Source organism: Vidua chalybeata, chromosome 13 (assembly GCF_026979565.1).
Source record: "Vidua chalybeata isolate OUT-0048 chromosome 13, bVidCha1 merged haplotype, whole genome shotgun sequence".
Lineage (NCBI taxonomy): Eukaryota > Metazoa > Chordata > Aves > Passeriformes > Viduidae > Vidua > Vidua chalybeata.
The window spans coordinates 18,765,062-18,792,921 of record NC_071542.1 but is presented as its reverse complement, the minus strand read 5'-3'; the positions used below and the strand labels follow the sequence as shown (position 1 = coordinate 18,792,921).

Below are 27,860 nucleotides of genomic sequence, written 5' to 3'. Positions count from 1 at the left end.
TCAAAGTGGCACGGCAGTGGTGGAGAACTTTTAGAGCAGGAGGCATCTGGGAACCAAAAGGGTTCCAGCTTTCATTCCACCTGCAGATCAGGGAAACTTCCAGAAGGTTTGCTGGCTGATTTCAAAGGAATCGGGTGGTTCAGCTCCATTTTCACTGCAGCAACCTAAAGCTACTTCCCAAATCAGCTTTGCTAGCCTTGGTTTAAACAGGAGAGAATTATCTTTGTCTTGGGATGAGTCTTTTTAGTCCATCTTCAGGAAATTCTTGGTTAAGTAAACTCAATACCCACGTTTCCCATCGGATGTAAAAACACAGGATATACAATCATAGATTATACATGATCTAAAGAATGTATTTTTTATATACATACAGTGACCTCATTGCCACTGCTTCATATTTTTAATAACTCATACATGTTGGTCTAGATGGAAATGACGTGTTCCAGCTTAACCATCCAATTTGAATCTCTGACACAAGGAGTTTCTGGCAGTGTCCTCAGTGGTAAAATGGAAACAAGGTAGTAAGCAACAAAGTTCAGTCTTTAAAGCAGTTACTCAGTGCTCTCCAGATTCTTTAGTATGTGATGGGCACACACTGGAAACTGTCAGACACTGAAACAGCACAGGAAAAGAGAATCCTAAAATCTATGAGCTGCTCCTCAGCCAACCTGTTTGTCTTGGTTTGAACTTGAGGATATTGAACTTCCAATTTTATACCAGTGGCACAAAGAACTGTAGTTATGGAAAACTGGCTGACCTTGAAAAGACAAAAATGCACTTACAGCCACTGCATCATGGAGTAAAATTATTTATTTTCCTGGAGCTGTTTTTTAAATGAAATCTATTTTGGATCTTAATATACTTTCAAGACTGAGCTCCATTTTGTCTTATGAGCAGTTGCAATTTGAGTGCGATGTAAGAAGCTGCTGTTGTGTAATAAATGTCAGTTTGGTAAAAACTTTATTACAAAGCAAAACTGCTAACCAAAGGAATTTCTGGTGTGTGAGTTTTTCATTACAGGGCTGAAGTGACAAATGAATTTATTGCTGTCAAGAGATCTATATTTTATTTTGGTCACTTAGCAGTAATTAAATCTTGCGAGTAATTATTTTTTTGTGTGTTTGCTTTGTTTAATATTTTTAAACAAAATATTGCTCTCTAAGGCATTGTTTAGGGTATGTTTAGCAACCACTTAATATGTTTACAATGCTGCGTGTTGTTTCCTCTCAACAGCACTGTGCACAGAGGAGTGTGTGCATGGAAGATGTGTCTCTCCTGACACGTGTCACTGTGAACCAGGCTGGGGAGGGACTGACTGCTCAAGTGGTGAGTAAAGATACCAAAATATGATAAAAATATGTGTTGCTATTAAAAACCAGGTATTATAAAGCAGTGGCCTTAGAACTTGGATGCTTTGAATGGAAAAATGAGGATTGTCTGCTGGTTATTTTGTAAGAGTTCATATTGGGTTGGAACAAAATGACCTTTAAGGTCCCTTCAACCCCAGTCATTCTGTGGTTCTATGAATATGTGAAAATACCCTTTCCCAGGATAATGACATTGGACTTTTTTGGTTGTGTTTTGCAAAGAAATGTGAAATGAAGTGGAGGATGCTGTTAATGCTTTTGGTCCTGTTATTAGGATACCAGTACAGATAATAGAGCTCTATAAAGAATTTTTTCTCTCTCAAATCTTTAACACAGCACATTCTTCATTAAGTACTCTGTGGAGTGCTGGAGCTGTTTGTAAAGCACTCTCTCCAGACAGAATTCTTGTCCTGTTCAAGCCAGTGGGAGTTTTGCCATTGACTTTTCAGGCAGCTCAGATTCTCTCCTCTGACTTACAATCCATTCCTTAAATCCATACTGCCAAAGTTAGGGAAATGGGAGTTGGGAGTTCTGCACCTTTTGCTGGGGAATTAATCCACACTTGAGGCTTTCAATTCTTTCAGCTGGCAAGGCTGTGTTTGTTAAACTCTCTTAATTGGGAATGGTGAGTTGAAGTGGTTGGTTCATGCTGGAATGGAACAGGCAGCACAAACATCTGAGTGTGACGTAACACAGGCCTGAGACATTATTGACAAAACAGGAATAAGCTTGATAAATGGAGTCAATTTGTGCATCAGGCAAGTAAATAAAGCTGCATGGGTAGAGATGCTGTGAAATGAAACTGAATGGGCGCTTCGTTTTGTGTTGGCTTCCTCCCTTTCTCCCAAATTGATTGGGATCTTAAGGGAAAGAAGGTAACAGAGAAGGGATCTATAGAGGGAGGAGTTAGAAGGGAATGGGAGGTAAATGTGCCTGAGGGTGAACACAACCAGAGGCTGGAGGCAGATTCCTGGATGGGTTCCTGGGGTTTTGTCTGCAGCTCTGCTGAATATCCCCTCGATTCCAGTAGAAAAGGGAATAGGGAGGGGAGCAGGGAGGAAGGACTTTAGTCCAGAGGGGATGTGGATGCACCAGCCTTGGGAGTGCTCAAGCCAGGTTGGACAGAGCCCTGAGTAACCTGGTGTGGAGGTGGCATCCCTGCCCATGGAAGGGGTTGGGATGAGATGATCAGTGAGGTCTCTCCAACCCAAACCTTTCTGGGATTATATGATTCCATGGATGGAAACAAAGGCCATACTATGGAGTTTGAAGCAACATTTTGGGATTACCTGGAATGCAGACAAGGGAAAAACTGGGCATCATGATATATTGAATATCTATCTTTAAAAATATATAAAAAAATACAAGTAATACCATCAATTGTGAGATATTGTGCAGATTCTCAGGAACTCATGTAATGTTTTTATTATTCTTAGTACTAGATTTAGTTTATCCTACCGGTGAGTATTTGTACAGTGCATGTGCGCTAACAGAAGTTAAAAATAATAATAATAATAAAAAGACTATGACAAAAAGGACATACAGTTACAGATTACACATTTATACATGTGTGCACTCAAAGAGTAAAAAGAACTTCATTCTGTGTAAAAATGGCCAGGAAAGGATAAGATGTCAAAGTACAGAATGGTCTTGTGGACTAAAACTACCCAGTGACTCTTATTAAATTGCTCTAATCTTGCAAGTGGAGATAAAAGAAAAAGAAGGTTTTTCCTATATTGAATATTTAGCTTTTTAAAGTAATTAGGAATATTAAAGCACTGACAATGATTGAGATAGAAACATTATTCATAACTTTTATTTCCGCACTGGGCAGGGATCCAGTATATTTCATTTATGAGGTTTCAGTGGTGGGAAGAGAAGTGTTAGCCAATTCTTAAATTAAATATGCCCTGTTAAGTTTTATAAATGATAGCCCAGGATTACCTTCAAAATTTAAGCTTTCATTTTATTAATATAATTAGTGTGTTTGCTGGCCTGTAGTGGCCATTGTCTTTCATTCCACTTGTTATATGCTGGGTAACACGTGTTCCTGTCCCAAGGCCTGATCCCACAGGCTCTGCCCAGTGGAATGCTCCTAGGAGGGAAAGTCAGTTTTACTGCCCCTGAGAGCTGCTCAGCTTTGTGCTTGACACTAGAAATTTGGGTGACTGGACTCTTCATTGCTAGGAGACTTTATTTAAATTCAAAAGTTTAAAGGAACAGATTTCAGCTGAATACAGCACATTGTTACTCCCAGTATTTCCAAGAAAGGGGGAATCTGGAAGCTTTGCCTAACTGAGGTTAGTCGCCTTTTTCTGATACATGATCCATGTGTTAAATCATATTTTACTGTTAACCAGTTATAATGTGGAAAACATTACCACTTCTACTGGAATAATGTGTCACCTGTACCTACTTTCTTTCTGTTCCTTCATGACTGTTGGGTAACCAGTGAAGGTCAGCAGAGCCAAAGGCTGTTTGGGATGTTCCTGCACAGGGTGCTTGGGACAAACCAAGGCTGGTGGTCAATGGTGCCATCCCAAACCTGTGGAGCTCAAGAACTTCCCAATACATTCCTCAGGATCAGGGATTTGATGCAGTCACAGGCATATTGCTTTTCATGTTGGCTGTTGGAAGCGCTTTCACTGGGAGAGGGATTGCCAGCCAAAACACTCCCTTTAAATTTAGCAAAGCTCCCAGGAGCTGGAACGGTTTCCTGAATGATCTCTCCTGAAAGCACTGCTGAGAAGGGGAGCCTCCCTGACACTGGGGGTCGTGTGTTGTCATTTACTCAGGGAAGATCTAAGGATGCTCACTCTTCCTGAGATACAATTTCAACACCCTGCACACAGAGCCATTATAACTTTCTAAAAGTTGTTTCTAACTTTCACTTGATTTGATGGGTGAAATTCAACCATTAGCAAAGCTCCAGCACAAGGTCCAAGTGTCACTTCAGAACCAGAAATCAGCTCCAAATATTCTTCTGTTTTGGTGTGCCTATGCCTGCAGAGGGTCTGAATGCTGACACCGAGCCCAAATTTCCCATGGAGAAGCAAAGTTCTGGTGTAAAATGCAGTTCCCGAGTGCTACCATTCTCCCTTGGCTAAAATATTCTCAATTAAATGTTTTGAATAGTTACAGCTACAGCCTGTAGTCATGCAAACAATTTAATCATCTTGCTCAGACTTGGTTTCATGCTTTCCTAGAACCCAGCCTATAAGACAACAGTTACAAAACTTGCTTTTCAGTGCAGCTTTCCAGTGACTGATCATGGTACATGTTAGAGTTCATCTGTTGTCAAGGTTAAAATAACTTCAGATGAATTGCTAAACAATTATAAAAAACCCCAGTGCCATATTCAGCTCTGCATGTCTCTGTACCTGTGTTTTACTGCATGCTGTTGTACATCTGTCCATGCCCACAGGCCTAGCCTTGATTTCATGCTATAAAGCCACAATATATTAAGGCTTGATTACCATAACAATAAAAAGAGAAGTAATGAGGTATTAACTAAAGAAGCTCTTGAACAAAATGTTTTCAGCATTTTAATGATGCTAAAAATTAAAAGGAAAATTCTTTTTAAAGACAACTGCATACCTTTCCCTTCCCTTTTAACTTGTTTTATTGAATCATGCCTGTTTTGTCCATGCAATATGGACTGTTGGTCTTTTAAATACAAAGCAAGATTGCAAATGCTCTGTGTGAACTTACCTGCTCACCTTTCCAATTATTTCAAAGCAATTAGCTTCAAACAGTATGATATACTGGCTTGAAGTTCTGGTGGGGATATAATTGCCTGTTGGTGGTTATCTGGCCTCTTCTGGGTCTTGCTCACAGCCATCTGTATTTACAGGCCCTTAGGCCACCATCCAGCAAAGAATTTAAGCTTATCCTTACACAACTAGGACTTTTCATCTGCTTTGAGTATTTAGGTGGTTCTTAAGTTAGTTTTGAAGAAACTGCTAAAAAAACTTCAGTGAAATCTATACAAAGCTCTAATTGAAATCATCAGGCCTGTGAGGATTAAGGTGGTCTTTCTTTCAAGATGTTAATCAGGTAGTTTTATTGAAGACTATTTTGACTCTCATGAGCATTATTTATTGTGAGGAAGGTCACAGGAATCTTTCCAGTTAATAGGGCATTCTCAGAAAAGGGGCAACAAGTAGAAAAAAAGAAAATTCAGGGCAAGAACCCCGAATTAAAAGCAAAAATCTTCCAAAATGGTGTGTGTCAGGTTGAGAAATTTCCAAGTAAACAAACACAGAGGTTGTATTGAAAAAATAAAGCGTTTTTCAAAGTGTTTGATTTGTTATTAGTTTTGAGAGAAAACACAGTACTTTCCCAAAGTGCAATTAAAGAGATGTTGGCATAATAATGCCAAACCATTTTTCTTGCTGTGTCACCTGGGGGAGAGAGATTATAGTGCTGCTGTCTGGCAGAGCCTGATCCATAAGGTATACATATGGATAACATAGTTTTCCTTGGAAAGGATGTTTTGTACAAGCTGTCATTAGGAACAAGAACCTATTTCATCTTTATCTCTTTGTCAAAAATAGCCAAGGTCATAACAACAGGCAGTTGTAACATCACAGCAAGATCACTTTTAAGGGTATAGCCCTGGAGCAGCTGGAGTGCCTCAGTCCTGAGACTCGTGATGAATGGGAACAGCAGATTCTGTGCTAAATCTGAACGGGGTTGTTTGACAAGCCATGGAAAGCAACAGCAGAACTCTAGGAGAAAAATGAAGTGTTTTAAAGTGAGGCTGTGGTGGTTTTCAGGCTTGATTTTGGCATTCATATTCTCCAACTGCTTTGAACTATTTCTGAAGAGGAAATGAAGTTCAAAGGAAAAATCCCTGGCTCATGAATTCAGACTCAAACAAAATTCATGTGGGAGGCTTATCTGCCAGAATCATTAGCTGATTTTGCATCCTCAGATTTTTAGGACAGGATTGACCAGGAAACCACCAGAGTCTACCAAAGAGTTGCAAAGGTGCAAGACCACAGCTCTTCGAAGCTGTTAGTGGGCTACTGCTTAGATCCAGAGCCTGTCCCTGAGGGACACCTGTCCATGGCTCATCTGGGATTTGTCACTGTGGGGTGTGTACCTCAGTGACTGCTGTATCCAAGTGCCAGATGAGGTCACAGAACCAGGTACAATGTCCCTGTTTCCACCACAGCCCAAGTGTTTCATTTGCCATTCCAGCTGCTGGGTTTAGAGGCAGTTTCTAAAGATCTGTTTGAAGTTGTTAAACTGCAATTGCGATCCAGTCTTAATTATTGCTTTAGCTGAAACAGGATTTCATATCCATAGCATGTGGACTTCAAAGTTTTAACACACTTTTCATTTAAGCCAAGCTCAAATTACAGCTTAATTTTGATGTGATTTGCAGATTCAGTGACAACTGCATCATGCAAAGAGATGCAAATGTACAAAATCAAACTCCGGTGAGGCTCATAGAAGGATCTTTCCATAGCAATTACAGAGTGGAATTGATTTCTGTCTCTCAGTTCTAACAATTTGCTCTTCCTTAAACTTAAAAAACACCCATCTCCCTTCAATCACTGCTGAACTGGTGTAATCAGGTAAACAGCTTGTGTTTAATTTTTGCCTCTGCTGGATGTTGGGCCCACGCACCAGGGCTCAGGCCCTGGGTTTCATGTGTTCCCAGGCTCTGTGGCAGCAGCTCTTCCTGGGCCCAGCCCACGCAGGACAGCCTGTGACAGGGAATGAGATGTAAACACAAGCTGCTGTGCAGTGCCATTGGTGGCACAGCAGCATGTCCTGCATGTATTTTTGCACAGATCATTTGGCTGCATTAAAGCGGAATGATCCGTCACTTTTCATTTGGTGGGAATATTTTGTCTCTTGCTGAAGCTGTTGATATCTGCCCAGTCGTTTGTGGCAGTTTCTCCTCACTTTGTGAGGGATGTGTATCCTGTACCCTCTCAGCTTCCATGAATTAACCACTTGGGAGGTGCTGCAAGCTTATGGAAAGCTACTGGAGTCATATGAGCCTGGGCTTCTCCCACAGTAACAGGGCTGGGCAAAGGGCAAGGGTTGATTCTGGAAAAGGAAATGTAGATCCAAGATTTACTCTGGAAAGGAACTGCTTTCTGTACTTCTGTGTGATTCATTGGTGATGAATAGATCAGCTGCCAGTTGTTCTAAGTCTTGTACTAAAATGAGTGAAAAATAGGAATTCAGCACCCTGTGTCCTTTTACTTTTCACCTTCATCTTCCCTGTCAGAGTCTGGGAGAGTTCTTCCTTCCCTAAATCAGCTGGTTGTGTCTAAAGCCGAGGTAGTGACAGATCATTTCCCCAGCACTCCCAGCCCTCCTCTGAGACTCCCTCTTTTGGATGATTTGAAGAGTCAATTGAGCTGACCTGACTCAGTCTGTTCCAGTCCCTGGAGTTCTGTCTTCCAGCTTGTGCCTTGCTCTCAAGGCTTGATCCAGCCTTGTACTTCATACATATAAATAGTCCTTTTAAAGTCAATAAGGTACAATCTTATATTCTTTAAGTTAGATAAATGCTTAAGCCATTACCTGAATGGGAACTCGTGAGATGAGGTGGAAATCACGTTGGTGAGGATTGGTGAGGGGCCAATAGTTACTGAGTGTCACCCAGGATGAGCAAGGGCATGAACATTGTTTGGGTCTCACAGCTGACAAATGGGAGGTGAGAGGACAGGTAAGACCCAGTGACCACCTGGGCACAGCTATCCTTGAGCAGGATGGAAATTCTGTGTTCCATGGAACTGAACTGCAATTCTTTATGCTGGGTATCTCTGCAAAATCAGTTTGAATTCAACACTGAATTCCTGCTGAAAACTGAAAAGGGGAGCTGTGAGCAAATCTTATTGTTTAAAGCCTTACTGATTGCCTGTCAGTAGGGCAGTATGTCAGGGACTGGTGCTTCCAAAAGGGAGTGAGAAAAGGCATTTAGGTTTTGGAGCAGAGAGCTGGGTGTGAGGCTTTGGGAGCAGGCAGGGCTATCCGGGGAAGCTGTGTCCCAGAGCACCTCAGTGTTGCTGAGGTGTTTGTAACAGAGCAACAGTGAAGCCCTCCCAAAGAACAGCCCCTCTGAACCTGGAGCACCACTGAGCTGTGTGGCTGCTCTCTGATCTGGGGAATGGCTTGAAGATTGACTAAAACTTTGAATTTTCAGGGTAACTTTGAGTAAATGAAACCATGGTTACAAGCACTGAATGGGCTAAACGCATTCCCGTGCAGGTTTGTGCGGTTATGCAAGAGGGAATTTGGCTCCCATACATCTTTCCTTGGCTGCCAAACTGGTGAGAGCAGAGCAGACTTCACAGAGAGGCAGCGTATGTGTGACGAGTTGTTAGTTTTATTAATTTGACTGAGGTTTTTCTCACTTTAGACAGGGTAATAGCTATAAAAGAAAGAACCTACGAAAATATCCTCTTTAATGAACTGAATTGCTAATGCTGAATTTCATTGCTGGAGCATCTTACAATAATGTGGCTTTAAATGTGCACTACACAAATGAACAGACTTTAGATCAATTTAAAAGTACCATTGGTATAATTTTATGGCCTGGTCACTAAGAGCTGCCACTCGGAAAAAAGAGCAAAATTTCCTTTCGCAAAGCATTGTCAAAAATCTCAGCTGTGGACACCCACTCAAAAGTATTCCTGGGATTTTTGCTTGCTAAAAAATACACACAAAAAATTAGTGGTCCTTGGGAAAGCTTCTAAACCACTTTTGCCTGTGTTAGACATGGTGAGGGATTCCAAGGCATGCTTGGAGAGGGCAGAGCTCTGCTCAGAGTCCAATACTAAGGTATCAGAAAATCCCTCAGGAGTTATTTCAGGCACCTGAAGCTTGAGAAGCCTCAGGCCTGTTCTGACTTTTGCTGGGTTATGAATTACTGTCCCCAAAGACAAGTGCTACAACTGGAAAAGACCCTACTGCTCTATCTCATGCTCTTAGGATTTTTTTAAAGCTGCTGTTCTTCTTAGATAAAATACTATTTCCTGAGCAGCCTCTAAGGATTGAAATCAAAAAGAGAAACCAAAGGTTTCATTCAAAATTAGACTTGAAATATATCTCGGGCCTTCAGCAGGTAAAATTTGCTAGAAAATGGCAGATATTCATCACACAGTTAGACACCAGCCTGCCTGTGTGTGGATACCTGAGAGCCAAGGCACAGCCAGGAAATCATTGCAAGAGGCACCAGGGAGTGTGCTCAGGCATGGGAGGCAGGCACATGAACACACAGCTTTCCCTGGTACTGAGGGTTTCTTTGTTTAGGCTTAAATTTCAGGGTCTACATACCAAGATACTAAAATACTTTATTTCAGGAAAGAGCAGCTGGGTGAATTTTAGCTGCTCTTTGGCTGCACTGAGCAGTCCCCATCGTCCATGTCCCCTCCCACTAACCTGGTGTTCAACGTGGGCAGTGTCTGCTCCAAGGGAAAGTGTTACATGCTGAGATTTGTCCTCAGGCTTCACCCTAATTTTGTGTGAACTTAGCTCAGCCTCCATAGGGCGGGAAGTCCTCATTTATCCTTGATTTCAGTGGGAGTTGAGTATATCTGTCGTCTGGATTGACTGGGCCCATGTTGGAGCTGAAAAGGGGTGGCAGTGGTGGGCTGGGAAGAGCTCAGCCAGTTAATATCTGTGCTAAAGAGGAGGGAGGCTCTAATGTACAGCTGCCCTTGGTGTCTTGGGTGGGCTGCATTTAAAATACAGCCTGGAGGCAGCTTTGCTAACTTTAGAGATGTGTGATGGTTGCATCTGCAGGAGACTACGCAGAAGTGATGAAACACGGCAGTTTAAAGTGAGAGTGATGGCACCGAGCTCCTCCGTCGCCTAATGAGGATGTGGCAGCAGAACGGAGTATTCTGCTACTTACTGGTTTTAAATTCTTTCCATGTCAATAAAATATCAGTGTAGGAATAAGAGACCTCTTTAGAGATGTGTCTGTCATTACACAGGTGACACTCTGGAGTCTCTCTTTAGCTTTAAAATCACTTGCATTTCTGGTAGCTTCTCCATGCAGGAGGAGGCCAGAGTGATCTTAAATCACTCTGCATAAAATGAGAAAGTTTCAGGGAGTTTTCTTTGTTTTACCCAGTGTTTGTGCTATTGTGAGTTTGATATCAAGGCTCTGAAGTATTTTCAGAAGTTTCTCTAAGAAATCCTGTTATCCTAAATTACTCTCACAAAAGTCCCTCTTAAGCCCCTCAAATAATACTCTGATACTTATTTGTAGTCCTTACAAAACCCTGAAAAAGTGTTTGCCATAGGAGCAGATATTTTGTGTCCCCAATGAAATGAGTGTTTGTTGACAAGCTTGTCTGCCTTGTTGTTGGGGAGAGAAATAATGAGATAGCAGAGGACTTTAACAAGTGCAAATGTGGCTGTGAATGCGGGGCTGGCAGATCAGAGCCTCGCAGGCTGCTGCAGGTGAGCGTTTTGTTCTCGCCGCTAATGGAGCTTGGGCAGGGACAGGAGCAGGCCCGCAGCTCTCCAGAAGGAAAAGCATGGAAAATGAGGGAATGTGTCGTGACCTATGGAAATAAATGAGCAGATGGTGTGCCAGCATCATACCTGACACTCCAGAGGAGGTGGTTGTAGCATAACCACGGACTGCAAACAGAGTTGTGAACAGAGACCAAAGCCAAGAAAAGCAGGGGAAGTTGATATGCATGGAGGCATGGAATAAAAAAGCAGGGCAAAATGAAGACTGAGACATGACAGAGAAGGAATTCAGGGGAAATGCTGGGAAAATAATCAATGTGAGACGACAGGCAGAAGCAGGTGGGGGTAGGAAAGGATGTCAGTGTGCAAATAACTGACTTGAGACAATACATAGTAGAATTTGAATGTTTTACAAATGAACACTCTGATGCATGTGAGGTACCTACAATTTCAGCCTTGTAGACAATAACTAGTTGATTCTACAAGGAGAAATTACGGGGGTTTTTTTAAATAAGAAAGTGAATTGGAAGGACTGAGGATAGAATGGTGATGGGAGATGCCACAGGCAGGTTAATAAGGGCTAAGATTTTTCTGGTTCCAGGTGAAATAGAGTTATTTTTCTTCCTTGATGCTGATCCAGTTCTGTGGTTTGGCTTTAGGATGAGAATAATATTGATCACACACTAATGTTTAGTTGTTGCTCAGTAGTGCTCACCCTAAGTCCAGGACTTTCCATTTTCCCCTGCTCTGCCGGAGAAGAGCCCATAAGAAATCAGGAGGGACCATGGCCAGGACAGCTGACCAGAACTGGGCAAAGGGATATTCCATACCATGTGCCAGTGAATAAACTGGGAGGCACCTGTTGCTGTCCTGAGATTGGCTGGGCATCCAGCAGTGGGTGGTGAGCAATTGTGTTGTGCAACAAATCTTTCCTTGGTTTTATTCCTCTCTTTCTTCTTCTTCTTCTTCTTCTGCCCTTCTTTTTCTTCGTCTTTTTATATTATTATTATTATTATTATTATTATTATTATTATTATTATTACATTTCTTATTTCAACCAGTGAGTTTGACCCTTTTCCAATTCTCCTCCCCATCCCAGTGGACAGCAGAGTGGGCAAAGGCTCTGTGGGACTTTGTTGCCATCTGAGCTTAAACCAGGACAAGAATCTGAACCAGGTGATAACCAGACAGAAGAAGGATTTAGAGATGAAGTGCTCAGGTTTAAGTGGGGTTTGTCTTTTTTTGGTGCTGGCAAAGAAGCCTGATGAAGTGTTTATGAAGGGATGTAAATGTCTTTTACAGCACTATGACTTCAATAAACACTATGTAATGTTTAAACACAACGTATTGAAGTGGGATGCTGGAAGTTATAGTGCATTCAACTGCCAAAAATGCCTTTTCTTGGCCTGGAAGGATCATGCAAGCAAAGAAAGTGCAGTTTTCAATAGACAGGGTTTATTTTGTTACCGACAAAAGCAGAGGTGAAACACCAGGAATTTTGCACATTAGGGAAAATTTATACAGCCAAAAGTTCACTTGTATTTCTGTACTCATGAAAATACTTTACACCTTTAGTCCTGACCCTTCTTTACACCATTTGATTGCCTTAAATGTGTGCAATATAACAAGCACATCTTCCAGTCATTTCCTTACACCTCCAAAAGACCTGATTCAGTGCAGAGAAACTGAAGGATTTTATTTATTAAACATGCCTGTGTTAGCCCAGCAGAATATCTGGATGTTTGAGAGGGAAAACGAGAGTTCTACAGACTTCAATCTTGTCCAAGAAAAAGCCCAGTGAAGGCCATTTGTCAAGGAAGCTGGGAAGAGACCCAAGTGTCAAAGATATGGGTGTCTCTGTCTTTGTAATGGAAAGAACTCATGAAATATGATCAGTGACCTAAAAGATGAGTAAAGTCAGAGAATAACAATGCACAATGAGTTTCTGGGTTGAGCAGGGAAATCATTACCTACTGGTACACAGAGTCTTCTGCTTGAAGAACTACAGGGGAGAAAGGTGGAAAAGGGAAAGAAAGTGTGTGAGAAAGGTTCCCATCCACAACTGCTTTGTAGCAGTAGGTTTTATCCACTTTCATGGCTTTGGGGTGTGCTGTGCAAGAAGGATTTAGGCCCCATTAGGAATAACAGTAAATGCCAGATGGAAATGATGTGTGTGTTGTTACTGAGATTATTTTATATCAGAAGAGCTTTACGGGCATCAACCAGAAAAAAAGAGAGATAAAACACTTATTCTTTGATCATAGAGGGTGGTCATTCAACATGAAAAGTCTCTGCTGTTCATCATTTTCAGTAGCTTCTCTGCCTATCACACAGTGCCTGCTCATGTGAAGGCCAGAGGCTGCCAGGTTTTATAACCCTGACCAGGATGCTTAAAAATGTGTGCATCAAATTCAGGTTAGAGTGTGAAATTAGTCAGCAAAATTCAAATTTTAACAGAAGCAGCTAAAACATGAAACAGGAGACACTTGGGGTGATTTAGAGGTAGGGATTTCTCAACCTTCCTACTGCCTGCTTAAATGTCACATTTCTCAACCCCATGTACAGAGCTGCAGTGTTCTAATTATGCAGCTTTGTGAGTAAACCATAAAAATTGATTACAGGAGAGTTTTTAGCCAAGGCCCAAAATCGGATGCCCTCTCTGGCTTATCCACATTGCATTGATAATTTCCTAAATAAAGATCAAATCCTGGAAACAAACAACAGGAGGAGGCATGTTTGCAGAAAGATATGAGGATTCATATGGAAGATCAATTTTTCCATAGAGATTGCACACTTTGCTGCTAGGGTGGGAGATAGGGAGACATAGCTGGCATTTTGAGGAATTCTTAGGAACCCAAAATAACCTTTGCTCCATCATCTACTTTAGCCTGTTACTGCTTCCCAATTACATGGCATCCACTTCAGTTGGGAAAGCAATAAGAAAATACATGCATTTCTGGAAATATTATCCCCTCCTTCTAGGACAAATTCCAGCCACTGGAATTGCTCAGATACCAGTAGAGTGTGGTACCTCTCCCTTGCAGACTTGGTGGGGCTGTGGGCCATAGGAGCTGCAGGACAAAGCCCAGTGAATTTGTTTCCAGCATCAGGTGAAGGATTCTTATTGTCAGAGCTTACTCAGAAATGCTTTGGGAAGAAGGTGTTGTTATTTAGCCTGTCCATGGAATCTGATGGTGGCAGCCCAGGTCTGGGTTTCTTGGGAACCACCTGTCCAAGACATTGGTAAGAGTCTCACCACCCTTCATCCTCAGCTTCTGCCCCCAGGGCTCTTCAGAGTGCTCACGTTCACAACTTAGAGCTCAAACAAACACAAGAAGTGCCATTTAGCCATTAAAAAACCCCTCTGCTGTAAGGGTGATTAAAGACTGGAATTGGCTGCTCAAAGAGATTATGGAGCCTGTCCTTGGAGATATTCAAAATTCAACTTGATACAGTCCTTGATAACTTGGACTGGATGATCTCCAGGGGTCCTTTCTACCTCAGCTGTTCTACAATTCTATGATTCTATGAATTATTTTATTCCTGTAACTTTAGTGATCTCTGAATCAGAGCAGGAGGTTTAGTGGATTGCTGGATATGGTAGAAAACATAGAATATCTAAGCAGCAGGTCAAAGCATTCTGAAAGCCCCTGGGAATCTCCTGTGTCTGAGAGCAGAAATCTATTATGGTGAGCCTGTCCAAAGAATTATGTGGTAATTCTCACTCCAAAATCCTGAAATGCCATGGAAATTCTTATGACAGGATATATTTTCATCAGTAAATTCAACAGTACTAGAATTCCTTGCTGATATTCAGGAATTCAGGCTCTGTTCCCAACTCTGTTTCTCAGCTGCTGCATCATTCTGGACACGTCCTTTCCCTCTGTATTTCATTTTCTGGTTTATGGAGTGGTGAGCCTGACCACATTTAGGTGAATACTGGGGTTTCTGGATGAAAACTGCTACAGAAGAAATAGATGTTTCTCCTCAAATGAGTGAGATCCTCTGTTGTGTGTTGTGTGGTGGATGCATGTGTTCTATCTGACAGCAAGACATGACATTAATTAATTACCCTGACGTGCAGTCATGATGCTGCACTCGGTATTGGAGATGTCCAGATGTTGGGTTGTTCTTCCAGGATGCAACATGTTGGAATGCATTAGGAGGTGCATTTTTGCTCTGTGGATGACTATGACAAATTGAGGCACAGCCAAGGCATCAAGTTGCTCCCAGGCATCTTTCATGCTTCATCCCTTCCATGAGTGATAGATGGTATTAAACGTCTCTCTTTTTTTTTTTTTTTTTTTTTTTTGGTAGGAAAAAACCACATTGTGGATAATGGAACGGAAATCATCAGTGCTAATATTTATCCCAACTTTGTTTTGTGTCTGCAAGATCAATGGTTTTTTAATTCACTTTTCATTCTTTTTTGCTTCATTTGCTTTGTTGTTGTAAAGGATGTGGTGCATCTCAGGATCACATTTGGAGCGCAGTTTGATTAATACAGGACTACACAAGTGGAATTGTTCTGGGTTCATAGAAATGATAACAGGAACTCAGCCGTTGTCAGGTGTTTAAACTCAATATTTAACATTTCTGAGCTGTTGTCGGGTGTTTAAACTCAATATTTAACATTTCTGAGTGCTTTCTTTACAGCAGGTACAGCTCCTTTCACCTGAGATTCCTTCTAGGCTGATTAGAGAAGGGGACTTAGGTTAACTCCATGTGTGACCTTTGGGGGTGGGATATCCCAGGAAGGGTCTGTTAATCCTGAGCAGGTGTGAAAGGGAGAATATGAACATCAGATATTGAGGAATGAAATTGCAGGGAATTCTCTGGGTTGGACTGCTATTGCCATAACAGGAGAGCAGGGAAACACAACCCAGACCTCTCTGCAGGGAAACATTATGCTCCATTAAGTAAACTAAAATGTACACTCAATTCTGGTTCTCAGGATCTTTGCAATTGCCATTTCATCTGCATTTTAGAAATCCCAGTGTGAAATCTGTGACCAGTGTGCTGCCAACCGAGGAGGCTGCTTCTCCTCCAAGTTACATGGTTCTTCTAATATTTTGTTTTCTAATGCAGATCAAAGTCCAAATCCTCCTTTTTCTGTAAGTCTTTCACACATTAAAACCCAGCAATAACATCAGAGCATGTTAAAGCAAAACAGAAATGATGGAGCAGGGTCCGGTCTTGATCAATTCTGACTCTGTCAGTAGCAGTTTCCATAATGTCTCCTGTGCTTCTTGCACAACGCAGACTTTCCCCATTTCTTTACTGAAATTGAATAGTTTCTTTAATAAAATAAGCAATGATCAGGACTGGTACATGGGTCATGCAGCTTGTATAGGAAATTGAGGCTTTCATAACATCCAAGAAAGGCAAGTTAAAATTCTAGTAAATTAGGTTAAAAATGCTCTTTTTCTTCATAATCAAGAATTTCTTCTTATACTTCCATTACAGCAGGATTCAGGAGAGAACATAGTTTTGAAGTTTTCCATTTGGGATAAATCACATTTATGACAAAATTCCTTTGTCAGTGGAAGTCTGTCCACTGAGAAGTTACAGTGCTGCTCATCCCTCTGGGAGAGGAATGATGAGGTTCCTCTGCCACTTAAATTTCAATGAAGATCTCAGATCCATCTCCTATCCCTCCTAAAAGGGGATTTCAGGAGTTAATTGATCTGGTGTGAGCTCTCTGAACAGAAACTGAACTTTTCTTTCCCTGGACACCACACAACAAACGTGTTCATCGCCACCCCCAGCTCCATGACTTACATTTGCTTCTCTCAGTGTCTTCCTCTAGAGCCACACATTTTCCTGGCTCCAATACAGAAATGGAAATGAAATGTCAGACTAGGCTCTGATATTTCAAAAGAGACAGACTTGAAAAATAGAAACATGACCAGAAGAAATATTTAAAATTTTATCATGGCCCAGTCCTCAGATATCCAGCAGCAGATCCAATCTGAGCAGGGGCTGTGTGTAATTGCATTTTAAGGAAGTGAACAGAGCAGCCTCAGTGGCAGGATTGTTTGGTTTACTGTAATTAGATAAATTAATCAGTACATTAACTTCTAATGCAGAGCACAGTTCTGAAATGAGTTGCAGATATTTGTTATTTTGTTAGGACTTAAAGAACAAACTCTTCAATGAGAGATCAGTGCTACAAAGCTAATAGAGCTCTGTGAGTGTGTAAGAGGTTTTAAACTCCATAAAAATAAAGTATAGCACAGAGAAAGTTCCAACTGGGTTACTTGTTATTTTTAAGAGAAAGAAAGAGGCTTGTGTGAGTTAGTTATTGCACTTCCATCTAAGTTTGTAAGCATCAGTGCATGACTGGCTCAGCCTAACCTGCAGATAGTGAAAAAATATTTCAAAGCCAGGAAGTAAAGGGCTTCCTCCCTGTCCTTTGCTTGTAGTGCTCCCACTGACACCACCTGTTTGATCCCTGAAATTGTTTTTCCATGTAGCTTAGGTGGTTTCATGTTCTGCATAAGGGACAACTTGTGAAACACCTGGATGAGGGTGCTGCCAGACTTTTCAAGGTCCAAAATCTCCCTGACCAGGACACTTTATACACAGCCCCCTGTTAACAAAGGGACATCTGACAGGTTATGGTAAATATAAAGCAGCACATTAAAAATGAGGCTTTCTGCTGTCTCCTCACTCATCCACTCTTTTATGTCAGGCTTTCAACACAGGGATTCTCTGGACACATTAAACATGGATTTTGGTTTAGTAGTTGACTGCAGTCCTGTATCCTGTTAAAAAGCTCACTCACCGTGAACAATGTCACATTACTAAAATATTTTTTGTCTCTCAAACAAATACAGGCCAGAAAGCAGGTACAGGTTTTTCCTTGTTGGAGTGGGAGCTGGGATTCATACTGGGGCATGGCTGGCATCACCAGCCTAGAACACCTTGGTCTTGAGATGCTACTGCCACAGCAGCCTGAAGTGAAGAGATGATCCTTTGTGCTGGACGCAGACCTGAGGCTGTTTGTCTCCATGTCCCCCCTTCTGTCTCTTATTGTCTCACTCCTGTGTAGTTTTGCTCTTGCTTTCTGTTTTTTTTCCATTCTTTTCCTGATTTCCCCTCCCTTGTTGCCCTTAATTCCTCCTCAATCCTGGGTGGGAAAGGCTCAGATCCCCCTGCTCCCCCCAGCACTCAGAGCCCACAGGCTGGGCTGTGCCTCCTGAGCAGCAGCTCCACTTGGTGCCTCCTGATTGCCTTCTCCAGCAGGCAGGGAGTAAAGTGGGATTCAAGAAGCTGCCCATGGCTTCACCCACAGTGAGACATTGGAACAGAGCAAGGAAATGGCTCTCAAGCAGAGCAGTGGCAGGATTTTAGTGCCTTGAGTTCTCTGTTATTCCTTGGCTTCCCTAGATTGCTCTGATGTTGCTTGGGTAGCCTGGCTAAGAGTCTACAACACCATTTTGTATCACAGAAAGATTCCTTTAATGTGTTTCAAAATGCCAGCCTGCCTTTCAGCCAAATACCAGTTATTCTGAGGGTTACTGTCTCAGCCAGTCACTCATTTAAGTGGAAACTGCCAAGTGTGCCACTGGTATCACATTGGGGTCTCCCTCTCACAAACAGAGACAGGCAATCAGAAACACTTATTTAATGTAATTTAATTCCGTGAATTCAACGTTTGCAGAAGCTTCCAGGCTGCCACCCCAGGGGACTTCAGCAATGTAGTTCTATATTTGAACTTTAAGTGGGGGGAGGAGAAGAGAGGAATAAAAAGAGACATACATAACGGCTTATGAGACATTTTCTAAAATTTCGGAAATAAGAGTCTATAAAACACCCTTTTAGTCCTAGTAATGGGAATAGAATTGTTTCTGCAAAATCAGTGATTGCTGCTGAAAAACAGAGTCACCATCTGAGCCTGCTCTCAGATGGCTTTTCAGTTCAGGTGTCCCTGCTCCAAAAGTCTAATTAGACTGAACAGAGTTTCCATTTCTTCAGAAATTGAACCCAAACCAATCTCTGATGCTGGCAGGTTTGGAGAGCAGGTGGGCATGATTAGATTTCTGACTCTGACCAGACCCTGCACTGAGTCTCCTGGCACATGGCACCTAGCTCTTGTCTTTTGTTTGCTTATGGTCATTAAAAAGTAATTAGTGAAATTAAAGAGTTCTGACTGTAATACACTGTCTGTTTGAGAACAAGATGGATTTTGGTGAAGGATCTCAATTTAATTCCTGGCACAACAGTTTGTGTTCCACACCAGGGATCAAAACATGCACGGCCAGGTCCCTGTGTTTGTCTCTGGGTTTGTGCCTTGGGGAAGGAAGAGCCTGTGGCTTCTCAGCCTACTTTGTGTAGCACTGCAAGGTGGGGGGGCTGCTCCCTCTGTCCTTTCAGGACACAAACATTTCATAAATCACATCCACCCTCAGGCAGTTCTGACTGTTGTGCACCTGAGGTTGCAGCAGCCCAAGACCCCCAGAGCATTCTTTGTGTAGGTGAGGAGTCCCAGAGAGCCTGGATGGCAACAGCAGCATCTCTTGATAGAATTCCTTCCCTACCAGCCCAGAAGATCCTAACCAGACACTGGTCTCAGGCTGAAACCTCTGCAATTGTTGAGAGGCACTGCTAAAATTGCTGTTACAAGGTGATGTGTGATGTTTTGGCTGTGCTCACCACCTTCACTTTAATCTGTGAGTCAAATGCTAATGCAGTTGTGCATCCCCTCTGGTAGAAATGACCATCAAAGCACCCTCAACGTACCCAGAGTGAGATCCTTACCTGTGGCTTGAGACAGGGTGAATATGCAAATATTCTTTCTGGTTGTAGGGAGTTGAATTATTTGTATTCCACATAATTTTTTAATGCACCCTTTTGTTCATCAATTAATATTTAACAGTCTCAAATAAAACTGTCAAACAATATGGTTTTCACAATACAGTTTTAAAATATCTACCAATCCTTCATCCTCTATTATAATAAAAGACTTGAAGGGCTAATGTGAGTGGTGATTTAATTTGGTTATGGTTAGTACAAAGATGAGCTTTAATATTCCTCTTTATTTTATTCAGAAAGATAAAATCATATTTTGGGTTGGAAGGGACCTTAAAGACCATCCAGTTCCAACCCCCTGCCATGGGTCAGGATGCCATTCACTATCCCAGGTTGCTCCAAGCCCTGTCCAGCCTGGCCTTGAACACTTCCAGTGATGGAGCAGCCACAGCTTCTCTGGATTCCTTTTTTCCCACTGGGGTTTTTGTTTGTGGTTGCAAAAGAAAAGCAAGAAAATGTGAGTGCACAGGACATTGGTGATTGTCAGTGTCCATTCAGTGACTTTTCTCTTCCACCCATTTCTACTCTGCCTGGAAATTTATCTCAACTTAATTCTCTGGTTATAAGCAATTTGCAACTTGAGCAATAATCCTCATAACCTTTGCTACAGTTGTGTCCTTGATGTAATAGGGAAGGTAACGCATTAGTAGGCACATGCTGAGCTCGGGCTGTACCTGAGATTTAATGATATTTAACTCTGGACCTAATTTCAGTTTACAAGCGATTACACGCTGTCCTCTGGGACATTGCTGCAAAGAATTTTCAAATAAGTTGCAAAATAGTGACGAATTAACTTGTAGCTGTGTCAAAATCAATTATCTTACATGACAGCTCAACTACACTTTTCTGTTTGCTGCACTGCAGCATGCTAAACATCAGCCTAAGCATAAACATAAAGTCCTTGTATGTCAGACTCTGGAGCAGATTGATCCTGTATTTCACGGGCAGGCAAGTGTCCCAGTGGCTCTATAGCAATGTTTTGCTTACATTCACAAAATCAGAATATTCTTTCCTGCCACATTTATAAACTGTTGCACCATGCGATCATATAAACTTGATATAATTTGATCAAAATATTCTCGTGGATGTTATCCTGGGTTTATCTAAGTTAAAAACCTCCTCTCAGATCGGTTCTGCCAAGGCAATGCCACATAAAATCCCATCCAGGTGCTTTCTGCAAACTCCTGCTGCAAGGGGTGGCTGTGCACCCCTGAGGTGAGTGAGGGGATGCCCTGCTGGGGTGGGGCTGCCTTCACACTGGTGATGGGATCAATCCCAGGCAGGGCAGGTAACTGGGGAAACGAGCACTGCATCTTCAGGAAAATTGTCAACAACCAGTTGGATCCAGCCAGCACCCTCACCACACCTGGTGGAGTTTGAAGAGGGAACGGGAGCTGGAAGAATCCAGAGTCAAATCACTTTTTCTGTATGAGGAATTGAGAGTTAAATTTTCCATCCTGGAGAATCTGGTGTAATTCAGCTGCACCCACAGATCTAATTGGTCCCTTCTGTTTCTGAGACATTCACTCTGCACAGAGCTGGTGTTTCAAGTCCTAAACATTTAGGAAGGCAAAACTTCTCTGTAGCTGTAAAGGTTTCATCACATGCTGTGTGCAAAGAGATGTTATCTGTGAAAGCATAAACTCCTCTACAAAATCCTGTAATTATATGATTATAAAAATGCACAGAGACACTTTATCTTGGTTTATGTACAAAAGACACTTAAGCTGACAGAGCAGCATTATTCAGTAGGGCTGTGATCAGCTTAAGAGAAATAAAAGACAGTAAAGATACATCAACATCTGTTTAGGTCAGAATCACTGCGGGAGAGGCTGCTAAAAGTTTGGAGTGGTGTAGTGCTGGAAATCTGTTTTGCAGGTTTAGCACTTGAGCTGGCTCCATGTAGAGGCCTGTCAAATGTTACTACAGAGAGAAATACGTCGAGGACTTGTATCGCTTCCAAGCTTTAATTCCTCTGATATATTTTGGAGAACAAGTGTAACTGAAATAGTAGATATTCCTGCCAACAGATTACTGAAGCAGGAAAATGCTCTTTCAGATGTAGTATTGTAGGTAATGAAGATCGAATAAATGACCCGGCCATAGAAAATAACATCAGTCATTTATGAATTGCACAGCTATAAAACAAACATTCAAAACTAAGGAAATCCATTTGGAATGTTTTGGCTTGGAATACCCAAAAATTTTGTGTGATAAATACTCCAAAGTTCAGGTTCTAAGAAAACTGTCAGGAATCAGTGACTTAAACTTAAGAGGCAGAAACTTGTAGCTGGAGACATTAGAGCCAATTTCATATTAGTTATCAAAAGGGAAGATAGAAACAAATGAAATAAATAGAGAGAGTACAGATAAGTAGTAAGGAATAGAAAGCAGAACTGAACAGCAGACAAAACTATTTTGACTTAGAAGTCAAAATACATGGGATAAAGTAAGATTTGCCAAAAGTCACGCTATGCCTATTAGCAAAAATAGCAGCTGTGTGAGTAAAAAGAGACAAGAAAAGGATGGGGGAGTCCTGCTTCAGGGGAAATAGAGTAGGACAGTGGTGTCACCAAAACAAGATGGATGTTTCTGCAGATTTCTGCAAGTGAGGTCAGGGAGACGATGAGTGAAGGGGAAAGGAACAGCCACAAGTGAGGCAGGAGCCCAAGCTGAAGGCATTAATGTGCTCCTGGAAGAGGAGGTGGGTGAGCTGCCAGCCATGCTCCAGAACAGCAGCATAGAAAATGTGACCTGATAGCAGGGAGGGGTTAATGAATCCTGCCAAGGTGAAAGGGGGACTTGTCAGAGCCCAGAATGTGCTGACCAGGTTCCTGCAGGTGTTGCACGTGGAGGGCATTAATGCTTCATGCAAAGTTTACTTATTTGAAGTTACTCAGGGTTGGGATTTAGCAGAGTGAGGCAGCAGTGCACATAAACTACACACAAACCACACTCAGTAGAGTGTAATCACAGTCACACAGCTGAATCACAATCCAAACACACATTTCACCCCTGCTCTCCATAAACGTCTTCACCATCCTGACACTCTGTGTCCCAGGTGCTGGGAAGGACCTGGTTGGTTGAAACCCACTCAATCCCACTGCTCCCTTCAAATGATCTTCTTTAACATGTTTTATGTTCCATGTTGGGCTGAGCCAGGTTTACACTCCCCATGCTGGTCTAGAGAGCTCAGAAAAACACACATTCATTCCTTGGTCACAGTATTGTGCAGATGAAGAAAATAAAACATAGTTGCTACATTTAACAGAGTGGGAAAATAACGTGCCTAGCTAGAGGCCTGTTTTTCCAGTCTCAATAATATAAACATCATGGAATACATTTTGAAGGAACTGAGAGAATCAATTGCCTAGAAGTAAATGAAAAATGGATTTTAAAAGAACATATATTTATCTAAGGTAGATAGTACAAAAGGCAGCTAATAGCTTTCTTTGATAACATAACCAATTTTCCAGGCAAAGGAAACAGTGCAAAATCCTTTGTAAACATAAACAAGTGGAGTCAAATTGCTGGCTGATGGGTTCCCTGTAAACATTGCCTTGCCAGGAATTCTGTAGCTTGTGGGAAGTCAGGAAAAAATGCTGTATGAAAATACCAGCATGGAGCAGGTAACACTCACTGGGAATCCACACAGCGTGTGTGCTGCATCAGAGCTGCCTCCTCCTTGCCAAGTTTGGGCTCCATGGCCAGCGTGGGGTTTCCACCACTCCACCGAGTGCCAGGGAGGAACCCTCGTTCTGGGCTGTGGGACTGGCACTGGAGGGACCCTCACCCCTCTCCATTGTCCAGCCTGCTCTGGAGTTAATGAGCTGCAGTGAATGTCAGGGTGGGAGCTCAGGGCAGGGCAGAGGTGCTGCTGGGGGGGATGTGTGTATTTAACTGCTGAGAGCAGGACAGAGCCTTTAGTCTTCCTAAGAGGATGTTGCAGAAGTTTGAAATGTGCCATTGGCAGAGAATTTGTGAAAGAACATTTGTTTCCCGGTGAAAGTCCCTATTTAGGAGTTCACAGTTACTTTCTAGCCATTAACTCAGGCTCAGAGTTGACCTCTCTGGGCGGTTTGAGAGCCCGCAGCTCACAGCCAGGAGGGACCATTGTGAAACCTCTTCCCATGAATGTAAAGATTGTTTTCCTACTGGGTGTATCCAATTCCTCATCTTGTTGACAGTTCCCCAGTTGCCCTGATGGGCCTCCCTGTCAGACAACATTTTAGCTTAAAATCCTCTCCCGTTTGGCCCCTGCATGTTGGAAAAAGCAGTTTCCAGCTGGTGCAGGTAGAGAACACTCTTTTATTAAAGCAAAAATTTATCTTTTTTGTAAAACTCAATTTGATTATTAGTCTTATAAAACATCTCATTATTACTTATAGCTCGTGGCAGTGGGAGGGATGCAAGACAAGAACTGACTTGTGACAACCATTTAGGTATTTGGAGTGACCCCACAGAAGTGTCTGGCTGCTCTAATCCTGATGTAAATACCTGACCAGAAGAATAAATGACCATAAATTTGTAAGGATCCTGGGATCCTGAAATGTGGCATGATACACCTGTAGACACCAAATTGGAGCATGGAATGGAACCAATGGAACCTCTGCCATCAGAGTTCACGTTTGAATTTAACTTCTTTGATTTCCAGGCACTTTCCATCATTCTCCTTTGGTATGTTTTACCTTGGAAGGATTCGGAGCATTTCCTCCACTGAACTCCCTTTGCTGACTCCGTTTTTCACTCTCATTTAATAAGCAGCAGGAAAGGGATTACTTAACATACTGCATTAAAGAAAGGGTGACATTCTAGTCCTGGCAGGCAAAGGGAATTTTGGAATTGACTTCAGTGGGGTTTGGATTTTATGCACAATATTAATTTCCTTTTTCAGGAATACTCACATCTGCTCTAATGTAAATAAATATTACCATGGAAAGTTATCCAACTGTAATTACTTTTTGCATTACATCCTAAATATCTACTTGTACATGACATTTACTAAAGAAAAACACTTGCAAATTACATGTTTGATTAACATTACATCTTTCCCAGTTTAAAAAGGGTATGGTAATTGAAAGCTGCATTACTTAGAAACCATGAACTTTATTTGAGCTCTTCTCTATAACTGCAAATCTTCCCTTTTTTATTGAATATTTCACTGAACATTTATAATAGGTGGAAGGAAAGTCCTGTTAAAGCAAACATCCCAGAACATGAAGGTAATGAACAGTTCCAGCTTTGTCACTGAACAAACAAAGGTGCACATGAAAGGAGACTTGGGTACAACGAGGGCTCGGGTTTTGCACCGTTGGTCCCTTCCACAACCTCCCTGTCTCTCTGAGTCCCTGGGAGCCCCCTGCCCCACTGAGAGAAGTTCCCAGCAGCTCCCAGCACCGTGCTGGGAGTGCACATTTTGGCACCTGCCCAGAGTGAGAGCAGACGTTGCATTTGAGAATAGGCACCCTTGAAAAGAGGTGATGATAAAATTCTCTGCTTGCAAGATTCTTCACAAGCTGAACAATGTCCTGTAAAGTTATTCTTGCAAAATGCCACTTGGAATGTTGATTTTCCAGCCCTGGTGTCCAGATCCCACACCAATGCTGTTCCAAGGAGTTCAGCAGTGTATTGCTGATTCCCTCCAGAGTCAGTGGTGCTTTCTCTCAGTGCTGCTGGGTGAATTCCTCTGTGTGAAGCTGAAAGGAGATGTCACATGTGGTGCATTTTGCATTAGAAATCAGTTCCTCAGTTTGGGGAGTGAATATTCTGGGACTGTAGCAGTGTTCCTGGGGGAATTTATTTGTGCTGTTTCCAACTTCTTTATCAGCTCTAAGCCCAGAGTTGGTCAGACAGTTCCAGTGCAATTCCTGCTTGTCTTGCTGGGAATGTCAGGTCCTTGGGCTGCTGGAAAGCAGAGCTGATGACTCTTAGGGGAACAGGGTTAGTGGGAAAATGAATATGAAGAGCACTGGCTCTAAACCTAAATAAATTTTACCTGTGTTCTTTTGTTGCCTTCTTATGATGCATGTATGATATAAATTCTCAAAATCTATTTTTATGCTATTGCCAGCAGCCTACAAGTCGAGTGAGTAAGAATTATGGCTGTCATAACAGCATCGCTTATGAGGAAATAAAGGAAAAGACAAACATGTCCATACAGTACTTATAAATCTATTATAAACTGTGGTCTGTGCTTTGCTACAACATTGTTAATTTAATCTCCATTGCAGTGTACAGTTGATACAGTAAAGAAAATTTACTGTGCATGGAACTTGAGACCCGATTAATTCATCTAAATATCGGAATCAATTTGTGTGTGTGTGTGTGTATACAAACCTCCAGGAGATTTGGGATGCGTCATGGTCCTGAGGGGATGAAATCAGTTGACTGCTAATTTGAAAATGCTCTTAATCTCTAACTGCAGATGGTGTTTAGAGATGTTCTTCCCCAGCAGGTGAGGCAGGGCCAGTGCCAGCATGTCACACCTTGGGACCAATGCTGGGGAGACAATCCCTGCCCAGGTGTGCACCTCATGGCAGGAACAGTTGTTTGTCCTGCTCAAAGCATGGAGTGCTCCTAAAATCAATCATGCATGGGCAGTCACAGGCCAGGCTGTTTGCTTGGGAGTTAAATGTCCTGTCCCAGGGTCATTTCACCACACAGGCCCATCGAGTGCAGCCCCATGTGAGGGATTCATCCCATCTCATCCAGTTTGCTGCTCTGGGAATTGTAATTCCTTGGCAACCCTCTCAGAGACAGAGTGGCCAGTGCTTTGATGATCCTGGAATTCACTTTTTGGCTGTGCCTCCTCCCTGCAGCTCATTTGGGACCTCTGAGGTTTTGCTTCCACCTTTCCCTCTGGCGCATGGCGTGTCCTGGGGTGTTGCTCTAGAAAAGATCTAAGTAGAAGAAAAAACTGAAAGAAACGAAAACAGGAGTTTTGTGAGAACACCTTTAAAACATGAACACACAGTGAAGTCCTGTGGAAGTTTCTGCTCTCAGCCAGTGGTTTATGTTTCTTTAACCCTCAGGCCACCCAACCACGTTCATTTTACCTTCTCATCTCATTATTCAGAGGTTGGCCACACTGCTCCCAATGGCATTCCTAGAAATGTCATGACTTTTTTCCTTTCCTTGGGGCTTGGCCCTGTGCAGAATGCTCATTTTTGGTAAGCTCTGCTGATTAATAACTGTATTTCTCTCCATTTTATTTCTGAAATGCCCTTTGCACTCACCAGAGCAGCCAGGTCACCAAGCAGGAGAATGAAAACTGGAAGGAACCACAGTCTAAGCACTCAGTTGGAAAACAAATAAATAAATATCACACTCCATTTTTATGGAAAACATGAAATAAACCGAATGTGAAGAAGATACTGCACTTGCACTTCTCAGACCTTTGAAGTACAGGTCTATAATGTATTATTTGTTGTGCATCTGCCACTGCTGCAGTATCAGCTAATGGGGGAAAGATGCTTTAGATGTCACTTTAGAGTGAAAGCACAAGACTTAGTGAGTCCTGGGCTGCAGGAGGGGCTGGTTTGCTGCTCCCTCTGTGGCTGCAGGTGGCAGAACTCCCTGCTTTTCCTGACAAGTGGGGATGGAGTGCATCCTGCCCATGGAGGGAGGGCAGGACTGCAGCCAAGGGGGTTTCTGTAGGTGAGGTAACAGCTGTAAGAAAGGGATCCAGGGAAACACCCACCTCCCTCATCAGCCCAGGGAAAGGCTGGCTGGGTGCCCCCTCACAGCTGCTTTGAGGGGCTGGACAGATGGGCAGTTCTGGGCCCTGATCCACTGGGCACAGGCAAGAGTGTAAATCCCACTGAGATCCCTGGGAGGGACTTTGGCTGCCATCCCATCCCTCTTCCCAGCCTGCCCCACAAATGCCCCTTTGCAGGGATGGGGGGCACTGGCTGTACCACGTTTGCATCTCCTGGTGCCTTCACCCATGAGAAAACATCTGGTAGGAATCTTCAGATAGTTTTTAATTCCCATTGTTTCTACAGAGCTGTAATGGGGAGTAAGTCAAAGAGAAAAATCCTCCCTTTAGCTCTGCTTCTCATTCAGCATCCCAAGAGGGAAGCAGACATAGCTTTCCTGTGATGATCCATGACTGCTCTCCTTCATGTTTGGTTGAGAAGATGTGAGACCTGAGGAACTTCCACAGTGCCTTGGTTTGGGAGGGAATGTCTCTGGTAGTTGGAGCAAAGGATTGACTCCCATGATTGG

The 27,860-nt window shown here is 42.5% G+C and overlaps 1 protein-coding gene across 21 annotated transcripts in view; it reads left to right on the top strand.

The window, feature by feature from the left end:
• The window catches only part of MEGF11 (multiple EGF like domains 11), a 272,675-nt gene that overhangs the window by 101,348 nt on the left and 143,467 nt on the right, over positions 1 to 27,860 (top strand). For all 21 annotated transcript variants that reach the window (XM_053954353.1, XM_053954348.1, XM_053954349.1 and 18 more), the window contains one exon: positions 1,234 to 1,326. In XM_053954353.1, the coding sequence (XP_053810328.1) occupies positions 1,234 to 1,326 (93 nt within the window). The remainder of the gene's footprint in view (positions 1 to 1,233; positions 1,327 to 27,860) is intronic.